The sequence below is a fragment of the Ipomoea triloba genome, chromosome 2 (assembly GCF_003576645.1).
Source record: "Ipomoea triloba cultivar NCNSP0323 chromosome 2, ASM357664v1".
NCBI classification, from domain to species: Eukaryota; Viridiplantae; Streptophyta; class Magnoliopsida; order Solanales; family Convolvulaceae; genus Ipomoea; species Ipomoea triloba.
The window spans coordinates 9,706,304-9,728,964 of record NC_044917.1 but is presented as its reverse complement, the minus strand read 5'-3'; the positions used below and the strand labels follow the sequence as shown (position 1 = coordinate 9,728,964).

Below are 22,661 nucleotides of genomic sequence, written 5' to 3'. Positions count from 1 at the left end.
TTATCCGTCGGCTTGAAATCGCGTCAATGAAGGTTAAGACATGGCTAGAAGCTAAAATTCCGTTGCCGGAAATCGAACCCGGGTCTCTCAGGTGAGAGCCGAGTATCCTAACCAACTAGACTACAATGGATTGGCGGTGCATGATCTTCTGTGATATTATTAATACGTTACATAAGAAATATTGCATTACATCAACTATCCTAGTTTGCTGATATTGAAACAATTTTCATCATTGTTTTCATGTTTTCATCCCTATTGGTAACTCTAAATCTTCAAATACCCCAAAGTCAATCCAAAATATTTAAATTCCATCACTTTTATCAAAATTCACCACACTTTACATTAAATATTTTGAATTTTTTGGCTAATTTTAGGACCCATTTGAAAATCCGAAAAAAAAACTTCTAACCTTAGTTTTTTTTTTTTAATGTTTAGATGTCAATAGAAAATAAGGTCAACAATACTCATTTTGGTCAAAGGAAAAAAATGATTCATTTTTGCGAAAAATGGCTTCTAACCTTTTTACTTTGAAGACATATTTTGAATTCTTTTCTAACGTTCCGTTCTCTCTTTCTCTTTCTATTTGAGTGGTGGCAAATGGACAAGTTTGACTCGTTATTATTTAAACTTGATTGTGCTAGTCTAGTTAAAATATGAGTCTGATTATGCTGTGCCAAAAAAATTAAAATCTTTGCTCAACTCGACCATAACCCAAAACATTAAAATATTTTTTTATTTTTAGTTTAGACATATTACATTTATCAATAATCGATTAAAATATGGATTAAGTTGGACCAAATCAAATAATAAAAATCTTAGTTAGACACACAATGACACAATAAAAAAAAAACTACTTCTTTCTTCAATTTGTTTAGTTTAGATTAATTATATTTATTAAGACAAATAATAGTATGTGTAACTGTGTATATATGGTTATTGGTATTATTACTTAAGTATTTAATTAATCCCTGATAGATTACAATTGCCTATAACAAAAATAGCAGAATAAAAATGTCTCATTGAATCATCTCAAGTATAAGACATTGAAAAGCAATGAAACTTCCGTTGCCGGGAATCGAACCCGGGTCTCTCGGGTGAGAGCCGAGTATCCTAACCGACTAGACTACAACGGATTGATGCTCTAATCTACTTCTAATCTATTATAGATTATGAAAAGTATTGACTACATTAACCATCCTAAATCCTAATTAGCCGGTATTGAAACAATTTTTTCATCAAAATATTTAAATCGACAAAATTCAGTCCAAAAAGTTTAAATACCATCAATTTTAAAAACTCTCTATTCATATGAAACATTTTGGATGTTTTTCGACTGATTTTAGTTTATTCAAAAAAGTTAAAAGGACAAAAATAATCAAATTAAACTAATAGTAAAAATGTTAATATAATTAAAAAAAAAATCATAAATGGAACTAACTCATCCAGAAAATTTTAGGCATTGAGCCAATTAAGCGAATGTTCCACTAGTTTGGATATTGTTTTAGATCTTTAAGTGTCTTCTTAAAGTCTCATGAAGAAGAAATAAGGTGGTGATATGTAGTGTGGAGAAAATTACTCATAAAAGCTCTCTTATTATGGTGATGATTATTTATGTAAAACAAATGAGTTATTTTGTAATTAGTTATTTGCTACTGAAGCACCTCCACTGAGACTCGAACCCACTCCCATCATTCATGTGAGAATGTTAATCAGGACACCGGGTGTCACTAGACCACAAGGTCATTGGCGAAAACTAATATAGTTTCATGTACAATTGATAATTAAATTGTTAATTTGTTTAAAATTGTATATCTATTTATCATATGTACTTTATAGTTTAGTCTAACACAATATTCGTATAATATTAATGATGACAATTTCAATATGTCCCGTGAATATCCACCCGAATTTACCTCACATGGATAAGATTTTTTGGGGGTGGTGGATCGGATGTTGGTCTTAACAAAATTAAACCCGCGGTGAGTCGGGTTGGGTTTGAATTTTATGTACGAAACTCGTCAAACATCTCACCTGATCCATCCCATGTATATAAATATAGTAAAATAAATATTATTATGTAGCTAATTATAAACGATTCTATAACTTTTATTAACTTTTTACTATTTTTAGTTCAAAATTAATAAGTTTATTTTTTAAAAATTAACAATTCTGTTATTGTATTTGAATATTTTTATTATTTTATATTTTAATATATTTAGTGAATTTTATTATTTTATTATGTGTAAGTAATTTAAATATTATTTTATAATTTTTTAACAAGGTAAGTGGTGATATTCTTTTTGGCAAATGATTGTGTGGACCATGAATATAAAGTACATTTTTATTATGCTAAAAGTACATTATTTTGTATTGAAGGTATATTATTTGATAGTATATATAAAATAATGTACTTTTAGTACTTAAATAATGTACTATAAAATAATGTACTTTATGTACAAAAATAAAGTATTTTTAATATATTAAAAATGTACTTTTTATTTATGGTCCACACAGCTGAGTGTACCATGGTCCATGCAATAATGATTGATTCTTTTTTGGGCACCTGCACTAATTATTATTCAATGGACCATGGTCCACACATTTGTGTGAACCATAAATAAAAAGTGCATTTTTAATATACTAAAAGACATTATTTATATACATAACGTAAATTATTTGAAATTACATGAGTTTTTATATATTATCAAATAATGTATATTCAATAGAAAAATAATGTACTTTTAATATATTAAAAATGTATATTGCATTTATGATCCACACAATAATTTGTCCACCTGCACCTAATGGGGTAGGGGTGGGTTTTGAAAAAGTCCATTTGATGCGAGTTGGATGCGGAGATGGGTGGAGAAAATATAAGGTGAATTGGGGTGATGATGTAATCCTTCTTGAGACTCAACCCATTGTCATTCCTATTCAACAATTACACTATGAAATCTATTATATATTGGGCTTGGTTTTGGTACGAATGGCTTTCTAAGTGTGAACATGCACACAAATCTAGTCCGTTCATCTAAAAATGATCAAAGGTTGAAAATCAATAAAAAAGAGAAAAAAAACATTGTAACATTTGTAATTTTATGTAATTACGAGAGTGCATTTAAAAATGCATGATATTGCATTTGGAAATGCTTTGAATGCACGGAAGACACAATTCTCATCACCTTCTTCCTCTGTGCACAAGAGTTTCAAAATACATGAGAGAAGAAGAAGAGTTTCAAAATACACTTTTAATTATCCACGAATACACTGACAATTATTTTTAAATGCACAATTATAAAATCAATGAAAATGAAAGAACATTTTGACATTTTTATAATTTTTGTTAATTACGATTATACATTATTATTATTATTATTATTATTTTTTGTAATTATAAGCATATTTTTTCCAGTTTGCCTCTCATTCCCTCGCTTTTGGCGGTTCATCTACAACGTTGCTGCTCCTTCTACACAGGCAAATGCTACAAGTATTGAAGATAGGTTGCTGCTATTCTCTCAGTCTCAGAAAGTATGACCCTATGCTTATATTTGTTCATACATTACAGGAATTGCTCACAAAATTGCCAATTTTTTCCTTTAATTTTTGTTTTATGTTGTAAATTGTAGCCTTTTTTGGGGCTCTTGATGCTATAGTATTGCAGTTGTTTCAAAGAATCGAGAAATTGAGGGGCTGTTTTCTGTAAAATTGAGAGCAATGGCTCCGAAAAGACGGCTTTCGAGTTCCTCCGCTGCTGCGAAACCGAGTGAAGTTCCGAGCGTTGAATCATCTTGGCCTGGGAAAGCCACTGCCAAGGTTAGAAGCTTTTCCTGATCAAGCTTGAAGCTTCTGTGTGGTTTTGCGAAGTCTTGTTCTGTTCTTTTAGTGTTTTGTTACGCAATGCTTCTTTTAAATGTAGGAGAGTTGTGAAAGCGGTTTTGAAGATGATGTGGATGATATTGAAAGTGTAACGAAAATGACTGTTCAACAACTCAGATTAAAGCTTAGGTAAATGCTATTATATGAATATACTATGATTTCGACTGGAAGTTCCTATGTCTGTACTTATATTACTCTGTAATTTTTTAGTTTCATATTTTAGAAATGTTACCTTTGGTATCATTGGGGTGAAATCAAATAAGTTTTGGCTTTTTGGGGCTGGCTAACCATTTATAGCAGTATGCAATCATATTTGAGATTATCATCTAACTTTGGAATGTGTAGGAGTGCTGGAATTCCTGCTAGAGGTTCCAAGCATGAGCTTGTCTTGGCCTACAAGAGTTTCCTGAATGACACGAAAAATGGTATCCTTCAATCATGAATATAGCCCATGAACCAGCACCTTTTTAAAAAAAATTATAAATTCAGTTACTCTTGGGTGCATTTAATTTCCTGTCCTCATCTCTATGTTGCTACTTGCTAGAAAGACAATATATATAAGATTGACTGCTAATTAACTGCTTGGAATCCAGGTAATGGATCCCTGGAAGTGGAAGATCAGGTATATCCTGAAGAGAAGCTTTCAGATATTGCTGAAAACACTTCAAAGAGGAACTCCAAAAGAGTCTCAACTAAAGATGTCCTAAGTATAAATGTTGCTTCAGAAGTTTCTCAAATTAAAAGAACTAAGAAAAGAGTAGAGCAAGATCCTATTGATATTAAAGATGAGCAACAAAGAAAGGATCAAGAACTCTTGGTGGAGTCCAATGTGGTGGGAGGTGCTTTTAGTTTACCCTGTTGTTGATCTCTTGTACTTTGCTTTGTTGTGCATTCACCTATTGATTGACTCAGGTAATTAATATGATGTCTCAAACATCTAGGTAAGAGGAAGGTACAAGCTAAAAAGAAAGTCATTTCTGAGAGTGTTAATCTTTCTGTAAATCATGATGAACCTTGGACAATTTTTGCTCACAAGAAGCCACAGGATGGGTGGATTGCATACAATCCCAAAACTATGAGGCCTCCTCCTCTTACTGGTAGTCATAAAGCTTTGAAGTTAATGTCATGGAATGTAAATGGCTTGAGAGGTTTGCTGAAGTTGGAGAGCCTTTGCATAAAGCAACTTGCACAAAGAGAAGACTTTGATGTTTTGTGCTTGCAGGAGACTAAATTGCAGGCTAGTTCTACGTCACCCTAGTATTAGATAACATTGCCATTCTTCTATGCTTTTTTATTTTTTCTAAAAGATGCCCTATCATGGGAACTCCTATTCTGGTGCAGTTGGGCCAGAATAAATGTGTTCTAAACTACAATGCAGTTATACAGATACTCTTGTTAGTCGTTACTTATTTAATTCAAAACATAAAATTATACGAAGTAATTGCCAATCCTCTTTCTTGATTGTAATTTGAGAGCTAGAAGCCTAGAATATTTTTCTATGCTGATTATCCCTAATCTATCATCTTCTTAATGCTAACTTGAAATTCAGTTCTTGTAGTACCTTGTAACAAATCAGTATCTGTCAGAAGCTTTAATACCCCCTTCTGGGCTGTGACCTGGGGGCAGGGGGCACCTATGATATAATATAGTGTTTGTTTCCCAAGTTTGGAGTCTTGTGTAGGATGCTTATTTTGAAATTGGATGGGAGTAAGAGTGTTTGTAATGGAAACATATTTAAGCAAAGTGTTTTAATATGCAATTCAAGTGCCGTATCTGTATAATTTCTGGTTTCTCCTGGTTATCTCCTATATATTCAGTACTATTGCTATTCCAACCTACTCATGGGCAAGGGGGTGGATAGTTGGAGTTTTATTAGAGTTTTGGGCTGAGTTTGTGTTCATTGAAGCTTTTATTGGGTGGAACCAAATCAACCAATGTACCTTGAGTTGTTATTTTTGGAGTTAAAGAGTAGAGTGAAACATTAATACATTGACAAATAACTATTGGGGCTTTAGCAACTGCCCATTATTTTACTTGAAAGTATGGGGTGTTGTGCACTATCATATCTTGTGGATTTTACAAAAAAAAAAGGTAGAAGTTCTTTGTCTCTCACTCTCTCCAAGTAATTGCAAAATTCTGAGCAGTTTCACTTTAAATACAGGAAAAAGATGTTCAGGTAATTAAAGAGAGTCTTGTAGATGGATATGATAATAGCTTTTGGACATGCAGTGTCTCTAAGCTTGGATATTCTGGTACTGCTATCATTTCTCGGGTAAGTTTTGCTTTTCCCAATCTTTTGCACTTATTAATTTCTTCAGAACGTAGATTTTACATCTTTGCATGTAATTAAATTGCTTTCGTATTCTTTTATATAATTCTTTAGTTAAGAATTGACCATAAATGTTATATCTCGAAGTCTTATTCCTAACTTTATTTCCCCTCTAAAAGGATTCTCCCTACACAAAAGTTGTCTATGGTACATTCTATCTACTTCAGTCCTATTTTTAGATGTACATACAAGCCTACCAGTTCACTCATGTGGTCCACATAATTACCATCATCAAAGAGTGGACATAGATTTTCCTCATTCTTTAATATATTATGGCAAAATTTCCCTCTTTTTTCTCCAACGCCCCCCTCCCCTCCCACCTCCCACCTCCCTCTCTCTCTCTCCCTACAGAGTGATAAGGAGCACCTTAATTAGGAGGCATGTACCCTTCTAGGTTTGAACATCGTGTTGCATTAACTATAATAATTTTCATTCACTTCTCAAACTTAGACCTAAATTGGAATGTCTAAGTGCTTGGTTTTGTTGAAACTGATGCATCAAACATTTTTTGTTCTTAAAAAATAGGGAAAGGTGTCAAATAAGCCCTCCAACATTACCTAAGGAGTCAATTAGGCCCCTGAACATTTGAAAGTAGCAATGAAATCCTTCAACATTGTATTTTGATGCAAAAAAGTCCATAGACCTGTTAATGACCTGTGATCACAGGTCATTGGGATTCCGGCCAATTTCCGGCACACTCCGGCCATATTCCGGCACAAAAGTCACCGGCGACCATCGAACGGTCGCCAGTGACTCACTGGAGAAGGCAACCACCTTCTCCGGTGTGGGTTGCCTTCTCACAGTGAGAAGGCGACCCAGAAGGTCGCCTCCTCCGGTGAGGACTGTGAGAAGGCAACCGAGCTCACCGGAAAAGTCAACCCAGTGGTTGCCTTCTCCAGTGAGTCACCGGCGACCGTTCGATGGTCGCCGGAGACTTTTGTTCCGGAATATGGCCGGAGTGTGCCGAAAATTTGGCCGGAATCTCAATGACCTGTGATCACAGGTCATTAACAGGTTTATGAACTTTTTTGCATCAAAATATAATGTTGATGGGCTTAATTGCTACTTTAAAATGTTCGGGGGCCTAATTGACTCCTTAGGTAATGTTGGAGGACTTATTTGACCCTTTTCCCTAAAAAATATGACCCAAAAGTCCAAAACTGGTCTGATTTGTTGATATGTTTGGATTGGTTCAGATTGAAACAAAAACCAACTTCAATGCATTCTGAAATAGTTGCTAGAAAAAGAAATTAGTTAGAAAGTGCTCGCACTTGGGGTTGAATGTTGGAGGTGAACAAAGACTTGCAAGTTGAGGTGTATCTTTGGTAGACAGAAGGACTAGAAGCCTAGAAGGCATAGGTGTCTAATGCTATAAGGGGAAAAGGTGTTTACTAATACACAAGTATAATGTTTGGTAGATCAGATCAGACCCTTTGATTTGACTGTCTTGAATCTAAATTCCATTTCCATTCATATTCAGATTTTTTGGGTGAAGTGGAACTGGATTTACCATGTTCTCAACCAATCTATTCTTACTTTTTATGGGTGCTTGCAAGTTGCAAATAGAATTTTGGCAGTATCCGAATTGCACCCACCATTATCTATTGGATATAGTTAATAGGTGAAATAGTATTTCAGGAAATTATATGATATTCTTGAATGGATACTGATCCAAGTTTCTAGGCCAAAGTCAAAATCTTCATTTTATGCGTGCTAATTGGTCAATACTCTCCTTTATTTATCTTATTATGTTTTGATCAAATATTGGGGTGTGTTACAATTTTGTGTAAAGCACCATTCTCCAGTAGAATTATATGACCCTTCTCTATAGGAAACTTATATCTGCAGAGCTTTAGTTGGCACTGAAATAATATAGTTCTTAAATCTCAATAAGCTAAAACAAAGCTTTCCTTGATTGTCTATGCTCTAAGCAGGCTTGTTTGAAGGACTTCTTCCTCATGTCATTTCGGATGCTCCTAGTTGTATTTTGGTGTCTAATACCATACCAAAAATAAGTGTTTACTTTCAAATGGTTGAAGTTAATGTCAGATTTCTGGACATTCAGTATATAAAGGGTGGCTATATACTGGTACAGAAGTATAAGGACCTTCAGATCCAAGAGAATTAATAAAAAGAACATTAGCAGACTCACTTGAAATATATTCCAAGATACTAAGCAAAGAGACAAGGGCTCCGAACATCCTGATATACATATGTATTTTTAATGATATGCTCTTAATCGATGACTGAGTAGAAACAAGTGTGCAATTTGCAACTTTCCCGAAGGAGAGATGTCATCATCTAATCTTCTTTCATGTCTCACATAAGCAAGTGCAACAAAGTAGGAAAGACTGTTATTGAAATATTCGCTATTGAGCTTGAATGAAATTTCTCAAAGACTCAAACATCCTCCTTGTTACTCGTTATAATGCAGGCATGATACTTTTTTGGTGATGGACCCATTTATAAGTAAATTATGCCTGTTGGTTCTATAACTTTGCTGGCCAAGAATTTATTGCACTTTTCTTTGTGCTTTTTGTTGACAGATTAAACCACTTTCTGTAAAATATGGTCTAGGCATCATAGATCATGATTCAGAAGGGAGGCTTGTTACAGTGGAATTTGATGATTTTTATCTATTGACTGCATATGTTCCTAATTCTGGTGATGGCCTAAGACGATTGGTAATCTATTGCATTGATATATTGCTCTTTTTTTTTTTTCTTTTTTTTTTTGTTGTTTATCTTATCACTAGAAAATTTGAAATATATGTTGTTCTTTGGCAGTCATATAGAACCACACAGTGGGACCCTTCTCTCAGCGATTATGTTAAAGTAAGGATCCATTTATTTATGCAATATTTTTAACTATATTTGTTTTGTAACATTATGGGCTGTTACTAGTGGAACTGAATTTTCAGTTAAATTGTAATTTGGTACTAGCTAGATTTTTCTATACATATATGTTGCTTTTAGTTGTTTCGCTTCCCTTTGCCCTTCTCTTAGCTTTCTTGTTCAGAAGCGTGGATGATAGTATTGATCTCTTGTTCCATTTTGTGCCAATTTTCTTTTACTATTTCAGTAATGGAAAATTATGCGTTCACGCTCAAGCATTCTTTTTCTGAGACTTTATGATATACTGTGGTTTGCTTCTGATGCTTTACAGGAATTAGAAAAGTCAAAACCTGTTATTCTAACTGGTGATCTGAACTGTGCTCATGAAGAGATAGACATCTACAATCCTGCAGTAAGTAATTCCTTTGATAATTTGATTCTCTTCAGAGTGCAACTCGTAGTGTCCAACTATACCAAGAACATTCTGTACAATCATTTCTGACTTTTGTTTCTTAAGGGAAACAAAAGAAGTGCAGGTTTTACAGACGAGGAAAGACAATCGTTTGAAACAAACTTCTTAAAGAGGGGATTTGTAGACACGTTTCGGAAACAGCATCCAGGTGTTGTTGGATATACTTATTGGGGATACAGGCATGGAGGACGTAAAACTAATAAAGGTTTTGACACCTTCCCTTCTAGAGTCTCATTTACTTTGTTTTATATATTAATTTGATTTATATATATATGGACTCATATAACAGTGCATACAGGGGACAACACTAGTACTCCCTGTCCCATTTTATATGACCTGCAAAAAAAAGTGAAAAAAAGAAGAGTTTGTTTGATTAATGACTAGCAAATTGCCAAATAGATTATATAAATGATAAATTTGAAGCCAATGATTGATAATTCTGTTAATCTCATTCTGATCTGTTGTCTTTCATCCTTTTAGTATGAAGTTTAACAATTAGAATTTGTCCCTTTATATCCATCAGGATGGAGGCTTGACTATTTCCTGGTATCAGAATCCATTGCGGACAAGGTTTATGACTCATACATTGTCCCAGATGTTGGTGGCAGTGATCATTGTCCAATTGGACTAGTGCTAAAGCTTTAGATGTGGGATCCAATCCTGAAGTTCAAGTCAATTCCGATTCTCCTCTGTTAGTATCGCTCTTGATGGGTACAAATCCAGAAATGATATTGAACTTTTAGAATGAAGCAAATGGGAAGCCATGTTTTTGTTTTTGTTTTTGTTTGTTTTTTTTTTGTTTGGGTTCCCCCCCCTCCTCTCTCCCTGGGCTTGCAATTTGCAATATGCAGTTTGTAGCGGGCATCCCAGGAACAACTATGATCTTGCACAGGCAAGCAAATCGGTACCAATATTATGGGTTAATATCAATATATTTTAATATTTTGCATATTAACCCTAATTTTTCAAGTTTTCAGACAACCAACCACTTTGCCATTGTAAGCCTGTATTCTCTCGGTCTCTCTAAAGTACTTCTCACTTATGGCCTGTTTAGTAGCTGAAGTTGTATTCTTACTTTATTTTTCTCATGAAATTAGAATATTTTTCTTCTAATTCCTTCCTTCCAACTAAAAATCTTGTAACTCTACAAATCTCGGTGACAACCTTCCATAGTGGCAGTGCACTATCACAAAATTGGTGTCTCCAACTTCCATAATGGCAAGTTTGTCGTTCCACTATTTCAATACTTCCATAACCGCAAGTAGGAGAGAAGCATGGAGGAAAAAAAACACAAACAAGAAAAAGTAAAAAAAAATAAATAAATAAAATAAAATAAATGAGGGTAGATGCCAGTTGGTGACTACCCCCAACGCGCCAAGTGGGCGCTGCTGGTGCGCTTAACGCACACTAACTTTTGGTGGGGCCACATTAAGAGACAAAAAACCAATTCTCATGTAAGGTCTTCCCAAATAAGGGAATTTTACACAAATTTTAAGAAAAATGTGATGAGGTGGAGGAGTGATAAGGCTAACCCCATCCCTGCCAATCCCTTCCCTTTCTAATATAGGTGGCAAGAGAGACTTTTTTTTTTAAATATTATTATTTTTTGAATACTAATGACTCTATTTTTTTTTAAATATTATTCAATGCCATGTGTATTTGCAAGTGGAGAGAGAATTGCTAAATTAAAAATAGGAGAGAATGAGAAAAAGAAGAAAAAGCATGCTAAAATCTGACAAAGGCGGTTGCACGGCAACCTTTGTGTACTTTTTTTTTTTTTTCTTATTAGTTATTTATTATATTATTTGGTTATTATATTTATTATATAATATGAATGTGGGACCACTTTTGAAAGTGAGAGAATATTGTAGTGATGTAGAACAAATAGTGAATAGTTCGTAAATTTAATGATGTGAAAGTGGGGTCCGTTTTACAAAGTGAGAAATTTTTGGGTTAAGAATAGCCTAAAGGGGAGAGAGAAAGTTCGTATACCTCCTGCAAGGTACCTTGTTTTAGTCATAATGGTGGGGCCCATATTTGTTTAAAACTGATCTCCTTGCGCGCGTTGCGCGCCCTACCTTAATTTGAGGAAGAAAATTACAAATTTTGATTGATCTTAAGACTTAAATCTATTTATTCATACTCAAATTGAGATATTAAGTTGAAAATGACGAAAATATACTTAACAATTTTAAATTTTTGCACGTTTTTAAACGGATGGATGACCAACACGATGAATTTTGGCATTAAAACAATAGTCGTGGATGAAAGTTGGTACTAAAATAATAGTCGTGGGACCAAAATTGGTAGAAATTAAACATGTGGAGCAAAATTGTCATTTTGCTAATAGTCGTGGGACCAAAATTGATATTTGCTCAAGGGGCGCATAAATGCCTTTATTTATTTATTTTTTTTTCTTTTCAGTTTTACAATTTGTTTTATTTTTTCCTTTTCTTTTTTACTCCACTCTCATTTTCTCTTTTCTAATCACACTTACAAAAACTCCTCAAAAATCCATACTATTGAGAAAAGGCTAAGACTTTTTTCATCCTCTCTCCTCTCTCTCTCTTCCATTATTCAAATTTAAAAAATACTTTAAGTTAAATATATTTAAAATTATCTATGATCGATGGAATTATTGACAGGTAAATTATTGTGTGAATCGTGATTTAAAATGTCATTTTGATGCTAAAAAACAATTATTTTTTCTTTTTTACACGTGTGTTATAATAATGAACATTTTGAGGCAAAATAATATATTTTGAGTTAACATAATATATTTTGTATTAGAATAATAAAATTTTTAGGATAAGCTAATATATTTTATGAGTTAGAATAATGTATAATGTACTTTGTGTGTTACAGTGTTAGAATAATAAAATTTCTAGGCTTAGATAATTTATTTTATGAATTAGAATAATGTATTATATGTATTATAATAATGTATTTTATTAATTAAAATAATATACTTTATATATTTTTGGACCATGACATGTAACCCGTGTAAAAATAAATAATAATCCGTAACATTCTTTTAAATAATGTCAATTAAATCAAAGTGGATTGTGCACCTTTCATAATCGTACCAGTAGTTTTTTTAAAATATCGTACCAGTATATTGAGTTTCAAATTACTCATTAATTTTTAAGTTTCTGTCATCTATCCCATAACTTTTCTCCACCAGATTGAAACACTCCTTTTTTTTAAGGTTCACGGGGTGTTCTGAGCAAGCCCTTCTCCCGTACCATACTCAGACTAATCCCCGCTCGCACCAATTAAGGGACAAAGTGCTGGCTGGCCATATTAATTTCTACATACAAGAAGAGATCGCTCGCACCAATTAAGGGACAAAGTGCTGGCCATATTAATTTCTACATACAAGAGGAGATCGCTCGCACCAATTAAGGGACAAAGTGCTGACCATATTAATTTCTACATACAAAAGGAGATCGAACTCTCGACCTCCTCTTAAAGGGCAAGAGTGTCGAGCAACTCATGCCAACCAAGCTGGTTAGATTGAAACACTTCTTGGCTTGAAAAAATTGGGATTAAACATAATTGCTTCAATTCACTCTTCAACCAAAGAGAGTAGCAATTCCTTCCCAATAATTTTGTCATCTCCCAATAAACATGACTAATTCCGTATCTGTGGTTCATAACTAAACAATAATACTAATAATCATTCTCATTCCACACTACTACCAAACATCCAAAACACTTTCACCAAAATTCATTTCATTAACAAATATTTCATACCTATCCCAATTTTGATTCCCATGTACGAATCAAAACACACCCTTTTTGTTATAGGTAAAGAAAGTAGCAATGAAACCCCTGATGAAACCATTAATTCTTGGGTGAAAGATTAAAATAGGAAACAAATATTTTTGTTGACAAAAATTGGAAGATATTGATTTGGACCAATTTTTTTTTTTTAAATACATGAGGTGCAAGTGTCTCATGTATAAAATATATTTGTGGTCAACATGCAAAAAAAAAATACAAATAATGTGGGAGATGCGTTTCTATTTCATCTCTCAAACGCTCTTTTCTCGTTTGGTCCAATTTTCAAAATCTTTCATTTTTGTCAATAAAAATATTATGTTTCCCATTTCAGTCTTTAACCCTTAATTTTTTAGGCTAAAAATAATTAAAAATGTTTAATAACATATACTACATTATAGACAATCGGAATTGTTACAAAAAATCTGTTTATTTTTAAATTTAATAATTAAAAGTAAAAAAAAAGTAATAACCAAAATAAAAATTAATTCAAATATATAAATAAATAAAAACTGTCTGCTGTGACTATTAACAGGTTAATCTCATTAGATCTGACATTAACCTCTTAAAGGACATGAGCAAGAACAACCTAGTAATTAATTAAGGATGTTCTTCATTTTTTACTTTGTGCAAAATATGGCCGCTTTGCCCATTTACACGTAACAAGCGGATGGAAGTTTTTTGCACATTTTATATATACAAATTAAAGAATATTCTTCTAAAATCTTTTCATTCAAAAAGCATAACATATATGTACCTGTAAAGCAATCTAAAGAGCAAACCTTAGACATCTATCATTCCACGGAAAGAAAACCTCGGAATAACCAAATAAAGAAAGAGCTTCAAACATACCAAGAAAAAAAAAATGAAATAAAAGAGGAAGAAAGATGTGAGGGTTTGAAATGGAGGCACAAAGTACTGAAAGTAGGGTTTTTCTTTGCCTTTTATAGAGTGCTAATCTACTGGTTAACGGGCAGCGGGCAGTGGAGTCCAGAAGGGAGAAGGTTTGGGCAGCCAACTTGCTCTGCCCGGACATTGAACAATTACTTGTCTGACTGTTGAATGACTCAGACTAGCTTCTTCTGTCTTGGTGGATATTATTTCATTGCCTCCTCTCCTCTTCCCAAAAAGGAATAAACAAATATGTCTATTAATTTGCCAAAATCTTGTGACACTAAATTGTACTTTTTAGGGTTCGAGTTTTAGTTGAGGCAGTATTGACTCTTTATATTTTAATAGGTTGAAAAAAAAATTTGAAAAAATAATTATGAACAAATATTACATTGTAGTACTATTCAAAAAAATATGATTATTAATTTTTTGGAAAAAAAAGGTCCAATAAGTCCCTAAATTTTACTTGAAAAGTCAATTAGGTCCCTAAAATTTTAAAAAGTAAATTACACCCTTTAACATGTTAAATTGGGACAATGAAGCTCAAAAACTGGTATGCAGGTCATTTCAATTCAGGCGAGAAAATTCGGTGACCGCCGAAGACCGAACCATAGCCGGTTGTCATTCCCAACAGGAGGCAACTAGTTAGTCGCCTTCCACAAATAGTCACCTTTCACAATTGACATAAAATTTAGGGATTTATTTGACCATTTTTCCTAATTTTTTTTAACACCCATCATTAATTTTTCAAACTACTAATTAAGAGTGCATTTTCGAAATACAATTTGTTTTTTACAAATTGAATGATTTCAGTTCAATTTGGTTTTTAACTAAACCGAACCAAAAATCATTTGATTATATATACACACACACAATTATACCTAAATTTTTTTATATTTATAAATTTACCCAAGTATATATTCTGATTACTAAATCTCTAATTTTCTAATTTTTTTTTTCTATTAGACACTTAGATTATTATCTTGTTATTTGGACTAAGTTTTATGTGATGTTTGGACTTTGGGTTTTTAAATATGTATTGTTTACTTGTTGGTTAGATTTTGAAATTTAAATTATTAGGATAAATAAATAAATAATGTGTGGTAAAAATATAAAATGGGATGAAGGGAGTAAAATATGATACACAATGTCAAACTACAGTATGTTACAAAAATCATTACATAATATTCATGATATGTTGTGTCATTGTATACTTATTTTTTAGTAAATTATTGTACACGCTCTTTATTAACTCATAAGTCATAACGAAGATTACTCGTATGTAAGTAATCAATGAAAATAAAGAGTTTTTCTTGCAAATTATTGCCATATCAAGTATGACCTTGATGTAATGATATTACTAGAAGAAAGTAGTATTTTTTTTTGTTTGATAAATACATAAAAAAATTTGAGAAAAATGCACTTTAGACTCCTCAATTATCCGTCACAAATATAAAATGTCTTTCAATTTGTTTCAGTATGATCCTTCAATTGTCATTCAAGTTGTTAGTTTAGTCTCTTGCGCGATAGAAGTCAATAACATCATTCTCACAATCTCACCTCAAACTTTATGAGGACAATCTTATAATTTTACATTTCTCTCATACTTTATACCACCAAAATTTTGCATTTCTCTCATAATTTACTCACCAAAATTCTAATACACTATTATATACAACTTTCATTTTACCAATTCATTAAATTCAAGTATTCATCATTTCAATACATTATAAGTGCACATTAATTTCTCCCGTGCCACAAAATGGCACATCTCTAAAACTGAACAATCAATTCACTCAACGTATAAAAAGCTTGCCAGTTGCAATAACGCACAATAGTTCATGACTAGAACAACACTCGAAACAATGAATCAAAAGCCACGGGATGGAGTCCAGGCAACCGCAATATGAGTTACACCGAGTGTGGTGTCCTCTCACTTTATGAGTCACTCAATCACCGTGATTTTACCCTTCTATTATCATGTATGTGGTCACAATACTCCCGGTCCGGTCTAGTAGTACCTTGTAAGCACTTTCAACCCATTAAACAGAGTCCGATCCCCAGTAGCTACAGTACTAGTATACTACTTCTAGCTTATTAATTATAATAGAGTAAAAACCTTTATTATTTATTTATTCTTTGGACTGCCATTTTGGACCGTTATCTCGTGCATTGTGCATATTTTTTGGGCCTAGCACCCCAGATAATATAACTATTTCCTACTCTTATTTTGTACTTCCATACCCTGTTTATGATAGATCCAGTCTCAATAAAATTATTATTAGCATTGTCGAGGGTATGGAGAATTGGAGACCTTAGGGGCGAGGAAATTTCGCCTTTGTGGGCACAAAAATGAAGCAAATTTCTAATACGGGTAACGGTTACAAAGGTTGGTGTTGCCATATCAAAATAAAATGTCATTAAAAACAAAATTATGTGCATGTATGACTACACAAAACGGCTCCCCAGGCCAAGACAGTGTTTAGTGTTTAGCATACCAATCTAAACGGTATTTACATGGCAACCTACACTGATTTCTATTTCTAGTTGCCCTGCCAATAACCAAAACACTAGGCTGCATGCTTTTTGTTAACACAAACATTTACATTTCACAAATATTTACTAAGCATTGACATGAAGTTGGTGACAGATTGTGTATTTAGAACATTGTTTCCATGTCCTACCTTCTCCACCAATCTTGATTCAGCTAACAAGCCAGTATACTCTGATTTCGCATTCTTTAGTTCCTTCCGAAGAAAAACAACCTACAGAATAGATCACGATCAAGAAGTCCTAGTTAAGTATTATAGCAACCCATAACACGGTTAGGGAAATGGCAACTACCGAGGTTTTAAGATTTGGTCATCTACAGCAAAAGAGAGAATTCAACAAAAATTCAAGAGTTGTTTGAGATACCTTCAAATCAAGTTCCTCCAGCGTCTTTCCATATTCCAAGCACCTGCCAAACGAGAGAAGACAAGTCAAGGGTATGGAACGAATGACAGCACTTGGTAAAACTACTCTCGGTGGATCGTCTTCATGTTGTGCTACATTAACTTAGTCTTTGAATGTGCACGACGCTAGTAAAAGATTAGGTTTTACGGATACAAGTGTAAAAAAAGAAGCACTATGTCCTTACCTTGCATGGAGCTTTTTGTTCTCTCGAATCAAGTTGTTCTTAGTGGACTCTTGAGCTTCCGACTCTTGAGCTTCCAAATAACTAGTGGTACTAGTTACAGGCTACCCAAAAAAAAACTCAATTGGATTCATGACTGCTTTAAATAAACCGAAGAAAGAATAAAACGGTAAATGCAAGAAAACATGTGTGCATAAGAATGATGAAATCCTAGCACTAAAATTATACAGAAGAGCATTATTAGGGGAAAAAATGATGACACTACTATGGTTTGCTGTAAGCACATTTTTCAGAAAGTTGCAACACTTGTAACTTCAATTGTACAAAGCCAAAAATGATGTGAACCTTTAGATACAAATGATGGCTGACATACGGATAAGGGCTCATAACAATAAAGATTCACAATACAATACATACCTCTGCAGTTGGACTGGTGCTGGAAATAACAGCAGCACTACTGACGGTTACATTTTCGAGTTCTATTGGAGAATCGTGCACCTTCCTTTTAGGAGGCGCTCCTGTGCAATGAGAAGGATTAAGGTAAGGATTGCAACAGTCAACAATTGAATTCTCAACATCAAAGGACTGTATAATAGGCATTCAACCCACTCAATTAGATTTGAATTGCAACTAATAGCTTGTAAAAGTGTTTTTCTCATAGAATCAGTAGCATGTTATTGGATGAGGCAGGAAGGGAAATCACGATTCAAAATAAACAAAAGAATTAAACAGTAATGCTAAATTATCACCAGCAGAACAAGAAGAGTGCAAAACCAAAGGCCTTTGCTTTAATTGCATTGAGATAACTCCACAGTTTTTATAAACCATGAAAAAAGTTTAAGGTACAAAGGACTGGTCTTACGTCTTAACTCTTACAGGGAGATGACTATTAGGGCAAAACAGTAACCCCCTAGTAAAAGTTTCTGGCTCTTATGACTATTAGAACATATACTAAGGTTCAACACTTCATACTTTTATTTTTGCCTTTGCAATGTAGATAAATTGACTAGACATATTCAAGATCAATTCCAAGGCATAGGCTTCATCTATATGATTTAGTACTTGTTAATGTGAGACTATAGAGTGGGCAATGTGAAATATGGCGATACGTTTAGAGGCTAAAAAGAGAACTACAACAATAAACCACACATATTTATAGCAATCTCAGCACACAAGACACTAGATGCCTTAAATTGGATACAATAATGAATGAGTAAACTTCTCGTCAAGTTACAGGGAAGTTCTATTGAACCATTAGGCAACCACACATATACGTTAGTTGAAAACCAGAAGATAGTGGATGTAGATGGTGGGAAAGAAAATACAAACATATTGAGAGAGTGGGTGAAGGGAAGAAGAATAGCCAGGTAGGTTTGCTGAGATTAATTGAAGTAGTCTGGGAGGGTAGAGCAAGAGCTGGACTGACTAGAAGATGAATGAATGGATCTTCACAGAATTCCCTTCTGCTTTCTCTCATATTTCAGCAACAGCACTACTTAGAGAACAAGCATGACAACTATACACAACATAAGCAGGCATATGACATGATAACCATTCACCCCTAGCTTGAAATACCTTGTCGGGCATTATCCTGAAAGGTTGGTGCTAAGCTTCCTTGTTTTGAGACTTTTGAACCAGTGATGCTGGAACGGTTTTTAACCAGCAGACCCGGCTGATATGTAGAACTGGGTTGATGGTATTCAGATGGAACCTGCGTACTGATTGAACTCTGAGTTTTCTTGACTGGTTGATAACCAAGATATCCACAGTGATGATCCCTATCAAAATAAACGCAGAAATGTAAATTTTCGCACTAAATCAACTTCAATCCTAAATAAATAAATACAGAGTAAATAAATATTTGGCTACGAAAATTTACATTTCTGCATGGATCTTAATAAGGGGAAGAAGAAGGAATCATCCTAAATGGGATGAAGGACGAGAAATTACCATTAGGACCATATTTCTAACCGTCCACTAACAGAATTTTTAACAAAGGACTAAATTGAGTAAAACCATTAAAGTCGAGGACTAAATTGAGCACAAAAAGTCATTTAGGACTAAATTGAGTAAAACCACTATAGTCAAGGACTATATCAGGTATTAACTCAAGAATTAACTATTGTGTTGAGTAAGAGAACTCCAAGGAGTAACTAATTTCTTGTTAAAGAAGTTCCGTACATTGTGCAGACTTGATTGAGTCCAAATGTGGCATAAAATACAGAAAAGGTGGTGTATCCGAGTATCTCAGACAAATGGAACTTAAAGCTCTTGCTAGTTACTTCAGTCAATAGCAAATAGAACAGTTCCCAGGTGTATCTTTCTTTCTCTCAATAAATATATTACCAGTACTCCAACGTCATTTCTTTCAAGCGAATTTCAAGCTTATGAAAAAGTGCAGTTCTTTCAAAGTCCTGCTTATTGTGAGTAGGCTGAATGAAGTTTGCTTCGAGAAAACCTGAAAGATCATTAAGGTTTTAAAAGCCTACTTTTACATTAAAAATCAGGTCCAAAGATGTAATGCCTCAACAGATTCTTACCCACAACCCCTCTGCCTCTACTTCTAGTGTAGTTGACAACTTGCCAAAATGGCTGTAAATAATAAAAAAGCATGATGTAAAACACAGGCTCAATGGAGAGCATAAATCCATAAAGTGCGTACTACCAAGTACCAACAAGCAACTAAAAAAAAAAAAGAAGAAATACAAGCTCCTCAAAACTTTGGCAACCAGTATGAAGTGCTCCCTTGCAAAAAGACCAGGATTGGATATAGTTCACCTACTCAATTATAACATGGCTTATTTAGAGTAACTGATTGCCTTAGCATAATATTATATATATATATAGAGAGAGAGAGAGAGAGTAACTCTGTGTGTGTGTTCTTAATAGGAATCCTGAATATTTTTGGAGATCTGGGCTCAACATATCACAAAATCCATCATTCTATATGACAGCCTCCTCAATCTCAATTAGACACTCCACTAGATGTTAGATCAATATTGGCAGCCCTTAAGAAGAGCTTAACTACTAATGGAATGGGACAAAAGTGAAAAATGATATAGGATCAGTTTGGAAGGCTTCAATATTATCTAGGGTATGGGAAAGGAAGATTTACACAGCTTTACCTTTATTTTCAAAGTAGCTTCTAAGCTTTAATCAAGACCTAGTTTCAACTAGTGAGAACTTGCCTACTACACTTAGCCCAACCTTCAATTGAGAAATGAATAATAAACAAATATGAAATTAAAACAATCAAAGGAAAGCTACTAACCAGTATTAATCGATTTTTGTGGTAGATATTGAAACCATGGTGATTCACTAATGGAGCCTCCTTTAGGAATCCAATTGTGGTTACAACTGAACCCTGAAGTATAAGGACAGAAATAAAAGTTTTAGGGAAAAAACGGCCTTTCCAAAAGGGTTACTGGGAAATCTCAGGCTTAGCATATAATTAACTTAAAGGCCACATGAAGGTAAAACAGGTATAAACTGCAAAGGGTAAACCCAAACTATATTCAGGTTCTTTCCCTGATTCATCATAATCACATATAGCCAAAATAAAAATTTCCAAACATCTTGTTCAGCAATCAAATGCCACATTGAATTGAAAACATATAAAGGTAGATAGAAGCATAGTCTGCTTTTATCAAGTACATGAGAGAAACACAATATATCAATACTAAAAAGCTCAGGTATGTACAAATAGTCAAACACACTAGTAAATATCTACTTAATACAATATATGTTAGTTTAAAGGGAAACCATTTTGAACCTCTTTGCATCCACTGCTTTGAGGTCTATACAAAATGAATTCAGGGTACTTGAGATCAGTAGCAATATGATGATACTCAATCATGTGTCCTCTCAAGTATATGAAGAACTTTTCTGGGACTTGCAAGTACAAGATTGATAGATATGCCTGTTGGGTATCAATTACAAAATGTTAGCAACTGATGACCTTGCAAACACATTGCATAAAGTTTATTTGTGAACTGCAACCAAGTAAACTTACACGCAACGAAAACCGGAGACTATTAGCAAGATGCTTATCACTTTCTGATACACGATTGCCTTTCTCTGTAATTGCATTTCCACAAACACGAATATCCTGTAGTTAGTGTGAAAAAAGAAGTTATTCACAGCAGGAGATGACTTTAAAACACATTTGAAATGCGAAACAATACAAGGAAACAGACCTCAGGATCGGTGTCAAAATCAAGCTCTGTTTTTCCACCATCATCTAACCATAAATTATAAATAATAATCTTCGTACCATGATTGCCAATATCATCACACTGCTCATTATATAGGAGGAAATAATGGGATTTAAATAAATGCTTAGAAAAAAAAAAAGAAAAAAAAAACTCTTTATATAGAGTTCATATTGCTAGAAATGCAGCAAAACAGAAAATACAAGAGTGCAAGCTTTCCTCAGACATCACTATGGGCTAGAGCTCAAATAGGTTTTTATATTATATTTCAAGATACGTATCAAAACTCTTCAGCACTTTCTTTAATAGGGTGCCATGTGTAATTAAACCAAACCACATATTTGTGACTATACCTTACGAAAACAAAGGATAACAAAAATCGATGTCTCCAAAAATGAGAACTCTGTATCACATTGCTATAGTTGGTACAGCTGTATAGGCTGAGGATATTGCAAAAACATATTCTACTTGGGGCTGATATCAACAGGAAAATGTATCCAATATTCAATACTTTGCAGATTAAAGATAACCAAGCCACATATTCAATTCATCCTAACAACCCTATTGGAATATTTCTCTGATGAAGCTGCCAACTTTACATATAATCAATAGACAGGCAAACATGAACTTCCTAGATTGGGAAGTGAGAGGTAACCCACTAAAGTAAGTGTTAACAAACTAAATACAGTAGCTGAAACTCTCTTGTTTCCTTCATTTCAGTGTGTCTTCATACATACATTGGTACACATATATATACTAAGGAGAAATCAGACAAGGGGCCTGAAAATCTGCCCATTATTCCTAATAATACTCCACTACTCCACTACACAGCTAATACTACATTATCTAGCTAATATTATAATGCTCCACTGCTGATAATGCTCCATTATGTCTCAACACTCCCCCTCAAGCTGGAGCATAGATATCAATCATGCCCAGCTTGTTACATATATATTCAATCCTGTCCCTGTTGAGTCCTTTGGTGAACAAATCAGCTAGTTGATCGCCACTACGAACATGAGCCATAGAAAGTAATCCTTGTTGAACTTTTTCACGCACAAAATGACAATCCACCTCAATATGTTTGGTCCGTTCATGAAACACCGGATTATTTGAAATGTGTATAGCT

At 33.8% G+C, this 22,661-nt stretch overlaps 2 protein-coding genes and 2 non-coding genes across 7 annotated transcripts in view; 1 reads left to right on the top strand and 3 right to left on the bottom strand.

The window, feature by feature from the left end:
- Positions 1-57: 57 nt before the first annotated feature.
- On the bottom strand, positions 58-130 carry TRNAE-CUC. The gene has a single exon. It is a non-coding gene; the product is annotated as a tRNA-Glu (tRNA).
- Positions 131-1,060: 930 nt separating this feature from the next.
- On the bottom strand, positions 1,061-1,133 carry TRNAE-CUC. The gene has a single exon. It is a non-coding gene; the product is annotated as a tRNA-Glu (tRNA).
- Positions 1,134-3,238: 2,105 nt separating this feature from the next.
- Positions 3,239-10,513, top strand: LOC116007035 (DNA-(apurinic or apyrimidinic site) lyase, chloroplastic). Of its 3 annotated transcripts, none has more exons than XM_031247606.1 (12): positions 3,239-3,528; positions 3,654-3,813; positions 3,917-4,005; positions 4,222-4,301; positions 4,470-4,715; positions 4,818-5,113; positions 6,038-6,148; positions 8,752-8,889; positions 8,992-9,039; positions 9,371-9,451; positions 9,557-9,716; positions 10,035-10,513. In XM_031247606.1, the coding sequence occupies exons 1-12, from the start codon at positions 3,479-3,481 to the stop codon at positions 10,154-10,156; spliced, it is 1,581 nt and encodes a 526-aa protein (XP_031103466.1). In that variant the 5' UTR covers positions 3,239-3,478; the 3' UTR covers positions 10,157-10,513. The 3 variants fall into 3 exon arrangements, with proteins under 3 accessions (XP_031103466.1, XP_031103484.1, XP_031103475.1); XM_031247624.1 differs by having other exon boundaries at positions 3,240-3,528; positions 3,662-3,813; XM_031247615.1 differs by having other exon boundaries at positions 3,241-3,528; positions 3,627-3,813.
- A 6,068-nt stretch (positions 10,514-16,581) lies between these two features.
- The window catches only part of LOC116006594 (protein MICRORCHIDIA 6-like), a 27,142-nt gene continuing 21,062 nt past the window's right edge, over positions 16,582-22,661 (bottom strand). For both annotated transcript variants that reach the window (XM_031247032.1, XM_031247040.1), the window contains exons 10-20: positions 21,518-21,616; positions 21,334-21,429; positions 21,094-21,240; positions 20,593-20,685; positions 19,862-19,913; positions 19,668-19,779; positions 18,897-19,099; positions 17,739-17,839; positions 17,325-17,425; positions 17,102-17,144; positions 16,582-16,950 (exon numbers count right to left, since the gene is read on the bottom strand). In XM_031247032.1, the coding sequence (XP_031102892.1) occupies positions 16,795-16,950; positions 17,102-17,144; positions 17,325-17,425; positions 17,739-17,839; positions 18,897-19,099; positions 19,668-19,779; positions 19,862-19,913; positions 20,593-20,685; positions 21,094-21,240; positions 21,334-21,429; positions 21,518-21,616 (1,203 nt within the window). In that variant the 3' untranslated portion in view covers positions 16,582-16,794. The remainder of the gene's footprint in view (positions 16,951-17,101; positions 17,145-17,324; positions 17,426-17,738; positions 17,840-18,896; positions 19,100-19,667; positions 19,780-19,861; positions 19,914-20,592; positions 20,686-21,093; positions 21,241-21,333; positions 21,430-21,517; positions 21,617-22,661) is intronic.